General features: G+C 35.2%; 1 protein-coding gene across 1 annotated transcript; it reads left to right on the forward strand.

The window, feature by feature from the left end:
• Positions 1 to 15,637: 15,637 nt before the first annotated feature.
• Positions 15,638 to 20,515, forward strand: LOC137708288 (ATP-dependent 6-phosphofructokinase 3-like). The gene is made up of 13 exons (XM_068447332.1): positions 15,638 to 15,847; positions 17,064 to 17,110; positions 17,223 to 17,262; positions 17,350 to 17,412; positions 17,498 to 17,635; positions 17,764 to 17,922; positions 18,030 to 18,083; positions 18,225 to 18,293; positions 18,396 to 18,525; positions 18,848 to 19,104; positions 19,544 to 19,592; positions 19,727 to 19,881; positions 20,137 to 20,515. The coding sequence occupies exons 1-13, from the start codon at positions 15,746 to 15,748 to the stop codon at positions 20,317 to 20,319; spliced, it is 1,446 nt and encodes a 481-aa protein (XP_068303433.1). The 5' UTR covers positions 15,638 to 15,745; the 3' UTR covers positions 20,320 to 20,515.
• Positions 20,516 to 20,917: the final 402 nt, after the last annotated feature.

Raw genomic sequence — 20,917 nt, forward strand, 5'->3', positions numbered from 1 at the left:
ATTTTAACCCATACAAACTACGCTGCACCTTACAAACATAGTTGGGATAATCTTTGTCAACGAAACCTGGTGCTTGTCTTATACACATGTTCTCATTGAGATAACCATGCAAAAAACGCATTTTGAACGTCAAGTTGTTGAACATGCCACTTCTTTAAAAGTGCAAGGTTGAGAACAAGTCTAATGGTGCTATGCTTCACAACTAGACTAAAAGTCCCAGTGTAATCAATCCCTGGTTTTTTATGGAAGCCATTTACGACAAGTCTTGCTTTATGTCTCTCAATCGACCCGTCTGTACATCGTTTAATCTTGAATACCCATTTATTGGGCAATAAATTCATGTCACAAGTATATGGTACCAACGCCCATGCGCCACAACGCTGCAAGGCATTAAACTCCTGGGCCATCGCACTCCTCCATTTCTTATGTTTCACTGCTTGACTAAAACAAGTTGGTTCAAAAACTTTGTTGTTAGTAGTAACATGTAAAGCATATTTCAAATTCGACTTTTGTATCCCAGCCTTGGACCTCGTTGTCATTGGATGAACTGGTGGTGGATTGGGAGCTCAGGAATGATGAATAGATGGTGGTGGTAAGGACTGGTTTATAAGCTGTTCATGCACTAAAGCTTGCTTATTTAAAATTGGCAGTGGTTCACTAAGGCTCGGGTTAGGTATTTCGTTTTGGGTGTTAGTGGGTTGTGATGTGGATGCCACGCTGGTTTAAGTACTAGGGTTTTTAGAAGTCCTGATTGGATATGTAAGTTGTGTAGCGATAGACTCTAAGGCTGGAGAGATTCGTGGAACACTAGGTAACTCAGGAAAGTGGAAAAAAATATCACGGTTAGGATAATTACATGTGGTACAGACGACTTCCTTGGGAGATGTAAGCTCCAACAAATCTATAAAGCAAGAACTATAAATTTTCGTGTTTATCTATTTTTGTGAAGTATTGCGTAACTAGTTCAGAATGTTTATTTTAAGTTTTGATTTCTTTTTCTTTGCTTACGTTAATTTTCGATTGTTTTTTTTTTTTTCCATTCCATGGTGTTCTGAGTGATGTTGTTGATAGCTTTGAAAACACAAATTTACGGTTTATATTTAGTGACATAAAAGAAATTTTGTTTGGTTAAAAGAGGGGGAAGAATAGAGTTCATCACCAATCGACTCTCCACCAATAGATCAACATTCAAAATCTAATGTAAAAAACTAATGCATGCTTCTTTACAGTTTTCTATTTATATGTTTTTGCAATTACGATCTCATTTTCAAAGTTTATTGATTAAACATGAATTCTCATATGCATGATTAATTAAAAGGAAAACTAACTAAAAGTCCAAAAAAACTTTAGTTTTAATGAAAAATGACAAATAAAGATGTAGTGAATAGTACCAGGAAAAGGTAAAAATGTAGTTTTTCGTTAAAAGTGAACAGTTCCAAGAATGTTTCGTTAAAACTCCCTTAATTAAATGAACAATGATTGCTCACACTTTGACCGCATTTAGTTATGTTGAAATTCTTCTTGTCACTCACAACCATTACATTTTGTCTCTTGACTAGATAAATTTTTATGTTGCCAATGAAAAGCACTTGCACCCTTGCAACAGATGCAAACTGTGCACACAAGTAAAACTTTTTACCATCAACTCTTTCTTGGTTAGTGATTCTAGTATAATTGATGTGAATAACAATTGTGTGATTTGTGTTGCTGAGTTTATGCTTAGTGCAATGTACTCTAGGGCATCCCTTCATATATATTAGGGAACTTTAATGAAAAGCTCTCGATATTGTTAACTTTAACGAAAAACCACATTTTTACATTAAAAAGTCAATCATGGTACTATTTATTTTACCCTTTATTTTGTCCTTATCGTTAAAACTCAAAGTTTTTAAGCAATTTTTATTAGTTTTCCTAATATATTATTATTCGTAGTAAGATTTGTGCCAACTATTTTTGTTATGTCGAAGTTGAGATTTTTTTTAGGGCTGTAAATAGATTTCCACATATGTATAAATAGTATAGATACGCATTATAACTTTCTACATATTTTATACGGTTTTAAAACCGACAGCATCGCCCAGACATTTTTTTTAGTGTTTTCTACTCATGAGATTTTAGTTTTTGTCTTTATTATATTATATTTTGTCATTTTCATTAAATTTCAAGTTGTTTACATTAACAAAAATTCAAATAATTTTTTACAAAAATAAACCTAGTCCAATCTCTTATTATTAAAACTCCCACTAATAAGTAGACACATAGATGTGAATTGATAAACCCGTCCTTGCCAAACATATTTGAAGTTTTGAACGCAGAAATAATTCAATAAATGCTCTAGAATCTTTGAAACTCTTCCAAATTCTTTCCTAAGAAACTCACATTAAACAAGCCGTAATCAGAAAAGTAAATTTTCAACTCAACACGTGGGAGCTGTTTGATAACTTTGATTAATCAAAATCAACGGCTACAAATACGCCCTGCTGTTTCATACCTTTATTGTACTAAGGCTCGAATGTCGAGATATAGCAAGCTCCGCTGCCATTTCCAGTCCCAGTTTCCGCTGCTTCGACCCTACCAACTCTTACCCTGCGACTCCCGATCACCCTCCATATTCCCCGCCGTCCACTACCAGAGAGAACGGCCGTTCCAGTGGCAACATGGCAATTTCCGACAACTGCGAGCCCATAATAGCCACCGGCCCCTGCGGCTACGTCCTCGAAGATGTTCCTCGCTTAGTTGATTACATCCCCGATCTCCCAGTAACTCTCCCTCTCTCCCTCTCTCTCTCTCCTACTATTGTACTTCTCTCTTCCTTAAGGTTCTGTTTGGATGATCAGAAAAAAAACTACTCAGTATATCAGTGTTACAGTGTTATATATGCTACTTGTATATATAGTTTGATTTTGTTTTTTGGAGAAAATAATAATCTAGTTATTGTAGCTGCCAAAAAAACATGCGATCTTCTTCTTCTTCTGTTTGGTGTTTTGCATGTTAGGTGTTGCGGCGGCGGATGCTTTTTTTATCGCATTAGGCGGTGACCGAAACGCAGCGTTTTAGTATGATTGAATATGTTGTTAACTACATTGAAATACCATGTTAACCTATAAATCTATGAAAGATTGAAGAAAGAAACAATGACAGAAAGATGAACAAGAAAAGAAGATGAAGGAAATGCTCTCTATATTTATCACAATAGTCGAATATAACTCTATAGAAAATGATCTCTACAACTTCCTTTTTTATAGTCATTAGGCCTATTGCAAAAGATCCAAATACCCTCACTAACAACCTCTAATTAATTCAATCATATGGTTATTACTCCTCTCTCAAACTAAACTTGGAGTAACCAAGTGAAGTTTGAACTAGCTAAGTATTTGAGATTGATCTAGAACTACATGAGCAAGATATCTGCCATGCTTCAAGAATTAACCTGCTACAAATAAGAAAGCACCCATTAACACCTTTGTAACTGTTGACCAAAACCTTTGCTCACCCCATTATCATCACACAAGACTACAACTTTTGCCGTTGGTGAAGCCATGATGAAAGCCACAAGTACAATCTAGCTTTATCGTTAACATACCTAACAGATTTTCGACTTTGAACTAAGAAGCCATAGTAACACACTCACTGTATATGCAAATTACCCCTCCTAAATCTTTACAAAGACTGACACCAAATCAACCAAGGAGAATGACACTCTTGAGATCTACCTAAATCTTTACAGAGACTAACACCAAGATTAACCAAGGAGAATGACACTCCAAGATTCACAGAAAGAATGACACTTTCTTCTTTAAACGCACAAACTTTAACTCCCAACATATTCTCAAATCCCAGAGAATGATACTCCAAGGAAAGACAAACCCCAAATCAACGCATCAAGATTCTAACCAACACACCCCAAAACTTTACTTCAATCAAATTACAAAATTAAGGCAAAACAAACACCACAGCTTCAAAGAATAGGCATCACACAAAATCAGTAAACAAAATCACCTGATTCACGAAACTCACACCAACAGATCTCCGAATAGCACTATTTCAGATCGCCAAACGCCCAATCTTCGAGCAACACCCAAACCAGCGGAAGACTTCACTAGAATCGAACAAATTAATAAAAAAATTTCCACTGAGACAATCAAACAAACAGTTGGAGTGCAGAAAGAAATATGAAACCTGAATCTTCAGTTCTTGAGCGAAAAAGCCCAGAAAACCCACCGGAGATCAGCAACCATTCAAGTCTTGATTCCAAATATCACAAATCAAAACTTCAATTTGGGGAAAAATAAGGCATGGCCATGGATGGCAGCAACACGAAGAAGTTGGCCATCAGGTGCTTCGTCTCCATCAAGACCACGATCAGTGACAAGTTCCAAGGCCAAGTCATCACCTTCAATCGCCCCTCCAACATCGTCGTCATTCAAGAGAGTTCGAAAGGCGGAAGCTGTCATACTTAGGTTAGGCAGAAGACCCGCTCGATATAAAAAAAATGGTATCTTGATCTCAATAGTCTCCGAGCCAGGGAGGAACTAGCTATTAGGCGAAGTCGAAGCGGATTGCCAAGAAGTTACTGGACAATCACGGAAGCACCGAAGAAAATCTAATGAAAAACGATGAAAACGATGAAATCTAATGAAAAAAAACGAAACCACCAGAATCCATGGCATGAGCCTAGTGGCTCTGATACCATGTTAACTACTTTGAAATACCATGTTAACCTATGAATCTATAAAAGATTGAAGGAAGAAACAATGGCAGAAACATGAAAATGTTGGAATTAACCCTAAAACTAACAGTAAACTCTAGAACACAACGCAGCAAGATTAGTGAAACCTTACCTGCAGAATACAAAAGATCACCAATTCGTTCCTGCAGAGGCCATGAACATGATGCAAAAGGCTCTTTTACTCACTTGGAGACCTGTATGTCCTTATGGTGATAGTCCCAAAAACGAAGAACATTTTCTCTGTGAGCAGGGAATCCTTTTTAAATAAAGCAAGGTTACCCAACTTCCATCTATCATGGAGGTTGGTTATAGAGCCATTGCTTTCAGTTCCAGTAGTGGAGGAAGTGGTTCTAGTACGTGCTTCAAAATGCAAAACATGATGAATGTAACTCCTCAATTATAGGACATTGTTTTACACGTATATAAAACCCTAACTGATTTATAATTTCAAATGTGTTAACACACCTTTATCACTACTAGTTGAGTCCAATTAGGATTCTTACATTCTCCCACTTGGACGTTAACTAGTTGTGGTTTGAAACAACATGTTCATTATAAATCATTCCTTAGTGATCACCATGAGTTTCACGCAATCCATATCCTATGCACATCTACCAGTAACCATTTGAAAATCGAACTCCAGAAAACAATGCATGTATCAATACTGCGTGCACCCTGAAATCACGATATTCAAAATCGCACTGTATGATGTCAATGACATATGTATATATGTACAATCCATACTTCAGTAATCACTACAATTCTCACACCTTTTCCTTCCACACTCATCTGTCCAGTGCACTTTAATCAGACTTATCTTTAGAGCTTTTCATCCTTAAACACTGGACTTCAAGTTGATTTCTAGCTTCCTGCACAAAACAAACTTATCCAATATGTTCTTTGGAACAATCATTGGCCACATTTAAGTGCTTTAAATAAGTTTGAATCAATAACCATAGTGTCAATTGAATATAAGCTTGAATGAGACAACGAAACACAAACTCGCAGCAACACTAATAAATAGTTATAATTCATGCGGTAGCATGTTTTACTCCCACATTCCTACAGAATCAAAATTATCACGCACACCCATGTTTGCTACATGTTCTTTGAACACTCCCACTAATCTCGCATATCGAAACTAATAATAAAGCTTCACGATAGTGGTACGTTTCTAGAAAACTGTATGCAACAAATCTTTTCAGAGACATATCAACTATTCCTTATGTGAATGTGCAATAGCCGTATAGATCCTTATTTGAATAGTCATAATCTCCATCCTTATATTCACAAGTTGATCTCCTGTATCACCGTATAACAGTCTTCCTTATTACTTCAAAAATTGAAGTCACAAGTCCAAAATACTTTCACAAAGTAGTACAATTAACCATTATTCTAACTAGTTGGCCACCAAGTTTATTTATTGCACATATTCTTTTAATCAAACCAGAAAGAACCCTTATGGCGAAAGAGTACAATACATAATAATTTGCAAGATGTAAGGCAAAACAAATATAAAGTTATCACTCCCACTAATTTAATTAATCATAACTTAATTACAGAACAACACTTTTGATAAAGTTCTCAAATATGCATGCTTTGGGAGCAACCTTACTACGATAATTAGTTAACAAAAAGCATCTTACCACATAATTTTATTTATTTATTTATTTATTTTCTTTTATGTTTCTTTAACATGCAAGAAATCACATTGTCAATGAAAAAGTCACAAAAGTGTCAGTCTTTCATGCACAAGATATTCCAATCTTTCCTTGATATTCATTTAAGCATGTATGATGGATACACAAAACCATACCACAGACAATCAAACGGTATGAAACAACTGGACCACAATTGTATCGATATCAAACATTAGTTCGTATTAGCTTCACACTCCTTATAACGACCAACACGTAACCATCCAATGCAACCATACGGAATAGAAAAAGACGATAGACAATGCATATAAACATCTTATATACATTATATATAGTCACGCAATTTAACCATGTTGTCATCTTTAAGATTATAATTCAACTTGAGTCATGCTAGCTTGAATCAGGGTGAGCTTCCTTACACTACATTTTAGCAAATTCTGGTGCAAAATTATAAAACCCTTGCTCTACAGCATGAAACTGATGAAACTTGCTTTACAGCATGAAATTGATTGCGTTGGAAATAATGACTTTCCATTTGATTCATGTTATGGTGGTATATGCCATATGCCATATGCATGCATACATTAGTTATTGTTCCAGGACTTGGATGGTAGAGCATGCTAGTAGTACGGTTGGCATCACTGATTTGTTCTCTCACATATGGATGTTGAATATTAAACATGCATTCATCATACAAGGAAACTTAATACATATGTTTTCAAAAACTTTAGTTTACTTTCAATTTGATTTGGACAACACAAAGAACAACTCTCATAATCTTTTAGAACTCAATAACTTTAGAATAAGTTAATGAGTGTGAATCTCACGATTTCGTCACTTATGCTCTCACTTGGGCAAAACACTCATTAATTTATTGTTTCAACAAAATTCGGCATATTAGTTGCTTAAAATTTTAAACACAATAGAATAGAAATCCAAAACAAGATTCCATGAGTGAGTTCCAATTACTGTAGGATTTACTATAATTAATTTATACACACACACACACACATAAAATGACTAATCCTCAAGTTATGTAAAATAAACCAGAGACACTTATTATTCATATAACAAGTTAAGAAGTCATGTTTGTCCTATTAATAACCAAGAGACAAGCAAAGTGGACTAATCAGAACCTGCCAGCATAGATTTCTTTATGAGCATAGATTACTTATAAATTTATAACAAACAAAATACACAATCAATGACCACGAAAATGTGAATTGTAGGAGAAGACACATATACGTACAACATATCAAAATGTCAAGCATTTTCATGGTCCATATATGTGCCATTGATTAAGCTTTATTCAAGACATAATTTGCCAAGCAATTTCTGTGCATCGACATCTCTCATGAAGAGAAATATATATAACAACATTTTCTATCTCATGCTTTCATTAAAATTGGTCCCTTACATGCCTATAATGAGGCTCATAGCAGAAGCATTCGTAAATAAAAATAAAGAACTTGATCTCTTGATCACACATTACATGGGTTACCTCATGAAAACTTTCAACACCTTTGGGCAAGGCTTTCACAAACTTTTATGAAATAAATTCATACTATGCCATCCTAATTGAACAAAAAATAATGATCTACACCTTTGGGTAAGAATATCATCGATCCCTTTGTTATAATTAAGATGCAAGTTTGATCAAAGAACCTTAAAATCACTGGTCCTAATGTCAACTAAGCCGTTGCGTTTCGCTTAGTTGATGCATGTGATAACTTTGTCGTTGTTATATATATAGTTGATATGTTTCATTACTTTGCTTTCTAAGTTCATCAATAATTATTTATGCAAAACCTATTATCAATTGGAACCCGACTCAAAGCAAAAGGAGTGTTACAATTAAACAAATGGGAAAGCAGAGACCCACTTTGAAATTGATCGAATAAAATATCATGTGGGGAATGATTCAATTATTAAGCTACAATTGCATTACACCAATGTCTATGTGCCAATATATATATATATATATATATATATATATATATATATATATATTTATTTATATATCAACATGTATTATAGTGTAATCAAGAAGACATTACCTATATGCAAAAAGTGCAGCAGCGAACAACATATTGGAAGTGTAAAGAGATGAATGATTACCTACCTGAAGAAGTCATGGATGAAACCAAAGAATAGCTTCTACTCCGCAACCTCAGATGAGAAACAACTTTAAATATTAAAAACAGATTTATGTTACACCTTCGGGCAAGAAACATAAACTGCCAAATATGCATTACGCATCCTTATTTGTATAGCTATTTCACAAAATTCACATTCCAACTTGAATCACATCTTTGGACAAGAGACTAAAGTTGCCTTATGGAATCATGAAATACTATACACCGAGTCACAGTTTGAACCAATTATTATTTCTTTCTTTGAAAAGATTAGTATCATGTTATAAACTGTTAGTCACAATTTCATGTAAAAATTACCTTGAACAGAACTTCCTAATAATTCTCACTTTGGTGAAAAATTATATAAACATTTGTTCAAGAATACTTTATCATGGTTGTTGCTCCTGCAAAAGCCGTTAGTTTCAATAACCTTTGAGATGAGTTATCTTTATCATCATGCCTTCCAACATGTGTCTGAAAAAACTTTATACACATGAACCATTAATAATGACAACCATAAACCACAATTAAGTTTTTGTCAAATAAAATTCCTGATAATCCCACTTTTTCGTGAAGATTATTTTAATTGGAGTCTTTAACAAGATGAATCATTAGATGCCCAAAAAAAAACTGTTAGCGACATAACACTATATACATAGCTCTGCAATTGTCTAAATCATTAGCAAGCCATTAATTACCAATATATATATATATATATATATATATATATATATATATATATACATATATGTCGTTCTGGAGTGAGACTTTAATAACAAGATTACTTGTATATGAAACCTGTCAGCAACACCACAAGATAAAATTATAATACTACCTGTAGAAGCTAGGGATGACTGCACAAGAGAGAACTTCTACTCCCACTAATTAACCCAGTTTACTTTTATTGATCAAGATTGAATGATCTATTTACAGTCACGGAACTCCAATATTTCAAGCTACCTACATGTCAGATTTAACCAATATATTCTTATAAGACAAGAATTAATCAGCCATTTAAATCAATCAAATGCATATAACAAGTCTGAACAAGTTTTAATGCTACCAATTAACAACCTCAAATGGCAAGAAATGCATGCTTGAAATAGCGTGCATGTATATAAATATACACACCAGTTTCGTTAAGTTAGGAAAATAAAGAATTATATATATCAAGTTTTCTCAGCAAATATGAATCTAATCATTCTCAGAGTGATTGGAAATAATGCATTGGATCTAGGGCTTGTTAGATGGCTCTGATACCAAATGTTGGAATTAACCTTAAAACTAACAGTAAACTCTAGAACACAACGCAGCAAGATTAGTGAACACCAATTTGTTCCTGCAGAGGCCATGAACACAATGCAAAAGGCTCTTCTACTCACTTGGAGACCTGTATGTCCTTATGGTGATAGTCCCAAAAACAAAGAACATTTTCTCTGTGAGCAGGGAATCCTTTCTAAATAAAGCAAGGTTACCCAACTTCCATCTATCGTGGAGGTTGGTTATAGAGCCGTTGCTTTCAGTTCCAGTAGTGCAGGAAGTAGTTCTAGTACGTGCTTCAAAATGCAAAGCATGATGGATGTAACTCCTCAATTATAGGACATGGTTTTACACGTATATAAAACCCTAACTGATTTATAATTTCAAACATGTTGACACACCTTTACCACTACTAGTTGAGTCCAATTAGGATTCTTACAGAACAAGGAAAGAAGATGAAGGAAATGCTCTCTGTATTTATTACAATAGTCGAATACAACTCTACAGAAAGATGAACAAGGAAAGAAGATGAAGGAAATGCTCTCTGTATTTATTACAATAGTCAAATACAACTCTACAGAAAATGATCTCTACAACTTCCTTTTTTATAGTCATTAAGTCTATTGCAAAAGACCCATATACCTTCACTAACAACCTCTAACTAACTCAATCATATGGTTATCCAGTACAAAGAGCTTTGATTTGTTTTTTTTTTTTTTTTTTGTTCTTTCTGGAACTTGTTTAAGTTGTTAAGTTTTAACTGATCTGATTTTTCATGTAATTTGGTTTACTGAGATTTAATTGTTGCTGGGGTGCTGGAGTCATTTTATTTTAATTGTTCTAAGACGATTTTTTATTTTTTTTTACAACAATATATTTACATTTAGGGCATATTTGAAGTGCTTCTGGAAGAGTTAAAAGTTTTGGACTTGTTTGGAAGTGCTTTTAAAATTACTGAAAGCGCTTTAGTAACAATGGTTTTAGAACCAAGCCTTAGCAAAAATAAAGTGAATTCTAGAAAAGCACTTAAAGTGCCTCCAGAAGTATTTTTAAAACCAAAAAATATTTTCTTTAAAAGCGGTTTTAGTTATTTTAAAAGCATTTCTAAACAAGTCATTTATTTGCCGACCAAAAGTACTTCTGACTAAATATGGAGAAAAACTTAGAAGTGCTTATGGATCGTAGACATGCTTTATGGAGAAGCAGATTTTCATGAAGCACTTCCAACCGCTTTTCTAGGAAGCACTTGGAGCCAACTGCTTTTCTTGGAAGCGCTTGGATTTTTAATGAATATTTACGTGTGTTTCTAAAAATTGTGCTTAACATTAGTTACTATAATTTCTAAGATCAGATTTTTCATTAGTATTTTGTTAAGTGCTTTGAGGTGTGGCGACTTGATATGAATTAGTTTTCGATATGATAATCCTATCTTGATTGTTTTGCTGCAAGTGGCAACGAAATCGAACACGCAGTTTCTTATGTTTTATGGCAATTTGTAGACGTATCCCAATCCATTACAAGGCAATCCCTCCTATTCGGTTGTTAAGTTAGACTCTTTACATTCACAGCAAGTGCATTTGGTACGACTCATTTTGTAGTGTTCTTGATAATTCACAAAATTGATCTTGCTTTTGATCAGGCAGTATGTCGTCAATGCGGATGATACCGTTGTCCAAAAGGTGAGAAATATTCAGTGCTTGGTCTATTAACAATGTATTCATTCTTCTAGTATATATTTTACACAAATTCCTAGTGATACGAAAACTTCTACGTTTTACAATTTCGGTTTTCTAATTCTTTAATGTTTTTCTTTGTATAGATTGTTGTCCAAAAGGATGCTTTTTGGCATAAAAATTTAAAAGTGCTTCTCGAAACTTGTTTCATCTGCCTGACACAAACGCATTATTAAATTTTTATCGGACCTCGTTCCTTCTACCTGACACAAATCCCACAACTAAAGCTCTCCTTGCCGTCGGCCTAACATTTGTTAGGGTCGATGGCAACCCCTCTGATTTACAATTTCTTAGCTCTTGTCTCAATTGTTATGAGAGAGCGTCTCATATTTGTATGATTGTGGTTTTTTTCTTGTGTATGTTCTTCCTCCACCTTTTACAGAGCATCTTCTATTTTATGTTTTTACTGATTTTTAAACCAATCAAGTGAATGATTCCGCAGCTTTTCTCGTCTTCTTTTCTGGCCAGATTCAGCGCCATATTCATTTGGGCTGCTTCCAAATGGTTTTTCTCTTTTCGATGGTTGCCAAATTAAGTTAACATTTTTTCATTAGGCAATTGAATTAATGTATTTCTTTTGATTAATATAAGCTAATGTATTTATTTGAACTATTTAATTGTTGCATTTTTTTTTCTAATGAATTAGTTTAATAATGGAGCCATTTTAGTTACGTTTTGTTGAAGAAAAAAAGTGTGTCAGAATTTGAAAAAAAAAAATATTGGTTCAAATGTTAGCAAAATATTTTACGACAACCTAATGTTAAATTAATTAAAATTAGTTAACACAAACAAAAAATTTGTACCTAATCACATAAAATCGTAAAACTTCAAATTTAGGGACTCTAATATAAGAACTCTTCCATTGGAGGCAATATTTATTTAGGGACACAAAGATTCCATTTAAATCCCTAAATAAGTCCTCAAAAGTGGTGATTAAAGTCCCTAAATAAGGATTCCCATTGAAGATGCTCTAAGAGAGAATGTGGAAGTGGGGAGAGAGAGAGAAGTTAATTTTTTTTTTTTTTTTTTTTTTTAAATTAGAGATGTTAAAATCACATATAGATGATACTTAAGCAAAAAATGACAAAATTTTATTTTGTGAAATTACATTGCTGCCCCTTAACTTTTTGTTGTGATAGAAGACTAAACAATCTTTTTTACCCTCTTTTGGTTGACAAAGAGAATTCTATTAATATGTAGTTTAGACAGACATTTTATGCAAAGGGATTCCCATTTTTTTTCCAAAAATGGGGACTAAGTGTGGGATCCACTTTACATCGAACTTCACCAATCCGAAATGTCTAGTTTGTAAGTCTTGATTCATAGATCATCCTTGCAAAAATTCAATTGAATCTAAAATCATTTGCCTATTTAATTATCAAGATAAAATTTCATTGTTTCTTACATAACAAAGTATTCGTTAATTTTTTTGAACCCAATTAGATGTCTTAAATATTTCCAATTTGGCTAATATTTTGCAAAGATGATCTATGACGTGCAACTTGAAAAATAGATGGTTCGAATCGTTAAAATTCGATGTCGTGTGGACTCCACAACAAAACCCAACCTTAGGCTAAATCTATTTTTTAGGTTTTATTCCCTCTCCCTGTCACATCTCGGCCCGGGCAAGACCACTTCCAGGGCCCACTCCACCACTGTAGCACAATATTGTCCGCTTTGGACCCCGACCACGCCCTAACGGTTTTGTTTCTGGAAACTCACACGAGAACTTCCCGATGGGTCACCCATCTTGGGAATGCTTTCGCGCGCTACTCACTTAACTTCGAAGTTCCCATGGAACCCAAAGCCAATGAGTTCCCAAAAAGCCTCGTGCTAGGTAGAGATGGAAATATACATATAAGGATCACTCCCTTGGACGATGTGGGATGTTACAATCCACCCCCCATAGACCAACTCCAATGGTGGGCTAAAAGCCAAATTACCCCCCAAAATTTCCACCCAAACCCACTCCAACCCAAGGGGAAAATTTGGGCTAAATGCTAAATGCTAAACCAAGGCCAAATTCCCCCCAAAATTTAGCCCAGAAATCGGAATGGACTTCACCCAATATTTATCGGAATTTAAATTTTTTTAGATTAAAATGTTAATAAAATTAATTTACGATAGTCTACATATTTATTTTTTTTTTAAAAAAATTAATTTAACAAAAAAAAATAGCCTAAGTTCATTCTTTAATAATCCCGGGCTAAAATTTTAGACTAGAATAGTTGGAGCAAAAAAGTTGTTTCTGGGCTAAAAGCTAAATTTTCCGGGCTAAAATATTTGGCTTTTAACCCAACCATTGGAGATGGTCTTAGGGGCCCGACGTCCTCGTCGGCACACCACGGCCAGGGTTAGGCTCTGATACCAATTGTCACATCCCGCCTCGGGCGGGACCACTTCCAGGGCCCGCTCCACCACCATAGCATGATATTGTCCACTTTGGACCCCAACCACGCCCTCACGGTTTTGTTTCTGGGAACTCACACGAGAACTTCCCGATGGGTCACCCATCCTGGAAATGCTCTCGCACGCTACTCGCTTAACTTCGGAGTTCCCATGGAACCCGAAGCCAATGAGTTCCCAAAAGGCCTCGTGCTAGGTAGATATGGGAATATACATATAAGGATCACTCCCCTAGGCGATGTGGGATGTTACACTTCCTCCAACCCAACTCAAAACCCAACCCAATCCAACTCATGCTAAATATGTGGGCTAAAAGCCAAACAAAAGCCTAACTCCCCCAAGATTTAGCCTAGAAAATAGTGTGGGCACCACCAGCGAGACTTTACCCACATAGGCATGTCTCCCAGGATTTATTGAATCCAACGGCTGTGATCAAATATAACCAAATATAACGGTAAAAAAAAGATCTAACAGCCCAAATTCAAATCCAACGGCTAAAATTATTTAAAAAATTATTTAACTCAAAATTCAACCAAATTTAGTGATTTTTCAATATTTATCGGAACTTAAATATTTTTAGGTTAAAATGTTCATAAAATTAAATTATGATAGTATACATTATTTTATTTTATTTTTTTAAATTACTTTAAAAGAAAAAAAATTAGCCTAAATGTATTCTTTAATAATCTCAGGCTAAAAAATTTAGATCATAAGGGTTGGAGCAAAAAAGCTGTTTCTGGACTAAAAAAAAAAAAATGATCCGTAGTTTAAAAATTACACCATTTTGAAAAATGATCCGTAGTTTAGATACACATAATTATTGTAGTTAACTCATCTAGATTATAGAGTCATTTAACAACTGCTTAATTTTAATTTTTTTTTTATTGAAAACTTCTTTCGTAGCTACTTTTAATTTAAAAAAAAAAAAAGTAAAATTAAAAACTAGAAATAGTAAGAATGCTAAATACTAAAAGCTGAAAGCGAAAGACTATCAGGGTGCGTTTGTTGCATTGGACTATTTAGGACTGAACTAGCTGCATGAACTAAGTTGGACTGGCTTAGACTAGACTAAGCTGCAGTGTCAGGACTAAGGAACAGAATAATAACAAATTAAAATATTATATTATTTAATCCATATTTATTAATATTTTATATTATTTAATAAATATTTATAATATTTTATTATTACTTCTGTCTATTTTCTCATTCTAGAAACATCATTCCATTCCCAATTGTTTTCCGTTCATCCCATCTTTCTTCCTAAATTTTCTCCACCCCTTTCCCTCTGTTTTCTTCCTAATTTTTCTTCGTCCCTCTCCCTCTTCATCTCCATCTTGACAAAGATCATTTTTCCATTTAAATGATGATAAATTTGTTTCATGACAATCTCTCTAGAAGAAGTTAATTCGATCATTATTAATATAATAAGAAGGCACATAAATTTCGACCAAGAAAAAGCAGGCACATGGATGTGAATTGACAAACCCATCCTTGCTAGACATATTTCAAGTTTTGAACGTGGAAATAATTCACTAAATGATCTAGAATCTTCGAAACTCTTCTAAATTCTTCCCCAAGAAATTCACATTAAACAAACCGCAGTTAAAAAAAGTAAATTTTCCAAGTCAACACGTGGGAACTGTCTGATTAATCAACATCAACGACTACAAATACGCCCTGTTGTCTCATTACATTTTTGTACTCGAGATAAGGCAATTTCCGGTCCCAGGTTCCGCTGCTTCGACCTTACCAACTCTTACCCTACGACTCCCGATCACCCCATATTTCCCTGCCTCCACTCCTAACGACCGTTCTAGTGGCAGCATGGCAATTTCCGACAACTGCGAGCCCAAAATGGCCACCGGCCCCTGCGGCTACGTCCTCGAAGATGTTCCTCACTTAGTTGATTACATCCCCGATCTCCCAGTATATCTCTCTCTCTCTCTCTCTCTCTCTCTCTCCACTACTACTTATACTTCTCTCTTTCTTAATGCTCTGTTTGGATGATCAGAAAAAACTACTCAGTTTATCAGTGTTACAATGTTGTATATGCTACTTGTATATATACTTATATTGTTTTTTTTTTTTTTTGGTTGAGAAAATAACAATCTAATAATTGTAGCTGCTAAAAAAACATGCGTTCTTCCTCTTGTTGTTGTTTTTCTTGGATTTGGATCCTCCCCAGATCTCCTTCCTAAGAATCTTAGAGATCAACGAGCACGAACAGTTGATAAAAATTCGTGCAGTCATAATTTTGTATTTTTTTTTTTCAAGGAAAACGATAATATTTTCTTTTTAAAAATATAAAAAACATTTGGTTGGAATCGCACGATTTTTTTATCAACAGTTCGGATTAGTTGATCTTAGACAGGAAGGGGATCCGGCGTGGATCCAAATCCGTTTTTCTTCTTCTGGTTGGTGATTTGCATGTTCGGTGTTGCGGTGGCGGTTGGGTGTTTTTTTGTTTTTTTTTGTTCGTGTTAGGTGGTAACTGAAATGCGGCGTTTTGGGATGACTGAATGTCTGAATCCAGTACCAAGAGCTCTGATTTGTTTTTTTTGTTCTTTCTGGAACTTGTTTAAGTTGCGTTTTAAGTTTTAACTAATCTAATTTTCTATGCAATTTATTTATTGAGATTTAATTGTTGCTTCAGTAAATAGAAATGGGGTGCTGGAGTATATTTTTTTATTTTTATGAAGTTTTCTAAGAGGATATCGTTGTATTTATACAACGAAATATGTACTCTAATAGGTTGGGGAATAAATTGATTGCAAACTCTGAGATTCAAACGCTAAGAGGATATTGTTAAACTATTAATCTAACATTATTTTGTTGTAGAATTGATTTACTGAAAAAAAGTGATGACAATTAGAGCGTGTTTGGAGTGCATGTGGAAGAGTGAAAAGCTTTGGGCTCGATAGGAAGTTCTTTAAAAAATGATTGAAAGTGCGTTTGGTAAAAATATTTTTGAAACCAATCCTTAATTACCCGTGAATAACAATTCAGTAGTATTTTGCTAAGAGTGCTTTGAAGTGTATCAACTTGACATGAATTTTGATATGATAATCCTATCTTGATTGTTTTGCTGCAAGGGGAAACGAAATCTAACACGCAGTTTCATATGTTTTGTGGCAATTTGCAGACGTATCACAATCCATTACAAGACAATCCCTCCTATTCGGTTGTCAAGTAAGTTTAACTCTTTCAGCTACTTTGCTTCACATTTACAGCAAATGCATTTGGTTCGACTCATTTCGTTATGATCTTGATAATTTGCAAAATTGATCTTGCTATTGACCAGGCAGTATTTCGTTAATGCGGATGATACCGTTGCCCAAAAGGTGAGTAATATTCAGTGCTTGGTCTATTAACAATGTATTCATTCTTCTAGTATATATTTTACGCAAATGACGTTTTTCTTTGTATAGATTGTTGTCCACAAGGATAGTCCAAGGGGGATGCACTTTCGACGATCTGGACCACGTCAGAAGGTTTTAAATTCCTAGTTTTTCACTCTATTTATTGTCCTTGTATTATATATTCCAGACAAATGACGTGCAATTGGTTATTTCTCAGGTGTATTTTGAGTCAAGTGAAGTGCATGCGTGTATAGTGACATGTGGTGGTCTATGTCCAGGACTGAATACAGTTATTAGAGAAATAGTATGCGGGCTGAACCACATGTATGGTGTCAAAAGAATTCTCGGAATAGAGGTAAGGCATATTGGACATATTTTCAAGGACAATTTCAACCTCCGTTTTCGTATTATGATAGTAAAATGTGTAAGGGTGCATGAATTAAACAATGTCATGAACTAAGGAAGTAAATTTTCTCCATGCAGGGTGGATACAGAGGGTTTTATGCCAGAAATACAATCCCCTTAACGCCAAAGGTTGTGAATGACATCCATAAACGTGGTGGCACCATCCTTGGGACATCACGAGGCGGGCATGATGCCTCAAAGATTGTGGACAGCATCCAGGACAGAGGAATTAATCAGGTCAATATTAATTATCTTACTCTAGATTTTCAGATTTCATTTTATGTTGGCTTTGCTTTCTCCAAAAAACTTTTGTGCATAGACTTACCTCTGTTTATGCACGTCAGGTTTATATACTTGGGGGAGACGGAACTCAGAGAGGAGCTTCAGCGATTTTTGAGGTAATTCAGTTTGGTGTGGTACTCGGGAACAAGGAGTTTGGAAGATTCAACAACATTGAGTGTGTTGGACAACAACATGGGATGAAATTATAAGTAAGTTGAGCGCAATATGAGTTATTTACCCGCCATTATTCTATGCAGGAAATCAGGAGGCGTGGCCTCAAAGTAGCGGTGGCAGGAATTCCAAAAACCATCGATAATGACATTCCGGTACTCCCTTATCCCATGCATGACTTGTCTGATGTATTTGATCTAAATATAGCATTCACTCTTGGAAGCAGTCTTAATTTTGGATTCCATGCTTTTATTTAGGTTATAGACAAATCTTTTGGTTTTGACACTGCTGTTGAGGAGGCTCAGCGAGCCATTAGTGCAGCCCATGTTGAAGCAGGAAGCATTGAGAATGGTATTGGCGTCGTCAAGTTAATGGGCCGCAATAGTGGTAAAGTGTATTTCTCTATAATCTTAAAATTATTTAATTTTAGAGTAAAACACAGAAGATAATGTGAAAATAGGCTTCCAATGTGATGATTTTATGCCACTTGATGCTCTCTTATTTCTCCAATTGATTTGATTCTCCCTGAACCTGTACAACTTGTAACCACGTGTACTAACTGTGCCCTCTGCATATCGACTAGATGTGTACATGGGTTTCAATTTCCTTTGCCAGTGACTATGTACATCCATTGACGAGACTCTGTGTGGTAGACCGTAGAATAGTCACTGTTACGTAGTACTTATTCTGAATCTCTCTTGTCACACAGGATTCATAGCAATGTATGCTACTCTTGCTAGCCGAGACGTAGACTGTTGTCTGATTCCAGAATCACCTTTCTATCTGGAAGGACCAGGTGGACTTTATGAATATATTGAAAGAAGACTGAAGGAGAATGGTCACATGGTTATAGTAATAGCCGAAGGTGCAGGACAAGAGCTTCTTTCTGAAAGCATGAATCAGCAGGATGCTTCCGGAAATAAGCTTCTCCAAGATGTTGGTCTGTGGTTGTCGCAAAATATTAGGGTAAGATGCCAGCATTATTTCTATGCCTGATGTCAGAAATGTTGTTCCCCCTCCCTTGTTTGTGGGGTTGTCTGTTTTTTGTACTTTTTCTGTTGTAAGCATGTCCGTAGCCTTTTTCCCTTTGGATATTACTGCCCGCCCATTAGAAAACGCTTTTAATCTTAAGCAAATAAATTGTCAGTTTCCGATCAGTCCCTTTTTCTTTGTCAGCCAAAAAGTAGTCCTAGTATAACCAGAAGGTGGTGCTCTGAGGATTTGCTTGCATCCTTTGTCAAATTTGAAAATTTCAAGGTCTTATACAACATATGAAAAGCAATTGGCCTACTTGTTTGATGATGTCGACATCATATGCTATTGTTTATCGTAACAATTTTGAGTGACTTGACTCTGGGTATGCCACTTCTTACCATGTATATTGGTTTTAATTATGTTCTTGTAGGATCACTTCTTGAAACAAGGAAAGATGACTATAAATCTCAAATACATAGGTTCGTCTTACTGAAGCATTGTGTTTCATGGGATTGTGGAGTATTGGTTTTTATTGTCTGCTTCTACGGATATTCATCATACAGCCGGGTGGAACAACTTATATAACCTAACAATAGCTGTGCATTTCTGGCAGATCCCACTTACATGATCCGTGCAATTCCAAGCAATGCATCTGATAATGTATATTGCACCCTCCTTGCTCACAGTGCCATTCATGGTGCGATGGCTGGATACACGGGATTCACTGTCGGCCCTGTTAACGGAAGGCATGCTTACATTCCGTTCCATGTAAGTTACTCTTGGTTTCAGTAAAAGAAGGGAAGCATATGATTCAGAAGTGGGAAAACTCGGCTGTTACATTCCCCTATAAAAATTAATACGCCAATACGACAAGAAATATGAAGCAAAATTGAATTTCTATTTATTTGACGTGCATGAGAACTCTCTTTTCATGTACATTCCCCTATAAAAATTAATACGCCATCAATTGTCATTATTTGTGATTGAGTCGTATGCTCAAGTTGATTGTTCTTTCATGCACAGCGGGTGACCCAGGGGCAGAACAAGGTTGTCATAACTGACAGAATGTGGGCACGGTTATTGTCATCGACCAATCAGCCGAGCTTCTTGGACCTCAAAGAGGTCGAAGCAAAGAAGAAAGAGGAAACAAAAGCCCAACTGATTGTTGGGGAAAACCATACTGAAGCGACTTCAGCTTGTTTCTGAACTCAAACATGGCGTTCTTATTCGTTTTTGCTCCCTATCTGTCTTAATGTGTGAAATAATTCTTTAGAAGAGCACCCTATGTCGGTGTTTCGGGTTTTACCATCGATATCTTTATAAGGAGTCATGTATATATATGAAACAAATGAGTAGTTATGAGTTGTGGGCAGATATGATTCATCTCCACGCTTTTTCCCAACTAAGCATTCCATTTTCTCTTTTCAGAATGATTTATCCATTATGTTTTTACTTCAAATTTTATCCATTATGTCGTCTATAAATTTGTTGCACTTACAGGTTGTGAGCCACTTAAAAGTCATGCAATTCTGATCTCTCTGTAACACTTAGAACACGAGTTTTTCAGTTCAGTTATGCATACCTGCAATATGCTGGGTTGCATATATTTATACTCAATCGTAGATTACACCGGGGGTTTTCAAGAACCCTATTTACGCTGACATTTTGAATTTCAAATATTACAACAGCAATCACACTTTAAACATTCAAATGAGACCTAGGCCTAACAGACTTATCCTCCGATAAGGATTGCAATCTAGAATGACTAACAAATGAGTTTGAAGAATTCAAACATGAGCTGGAT

Source organism: Pyrus communis, chromosome 11, assembly GCF_963583255.1.
Source record: "Pyrus communis chromosome 11, drPyrComm1.1, whole genome shotgun sequence".
NCBI classification, from domain to species: domain Eukaryota; kingdom Viridiplantae; phylum Streptophyta; class Magnoliopsida; order Rosales; family Rosaceae; genus Pyrus; species Pyrus communis.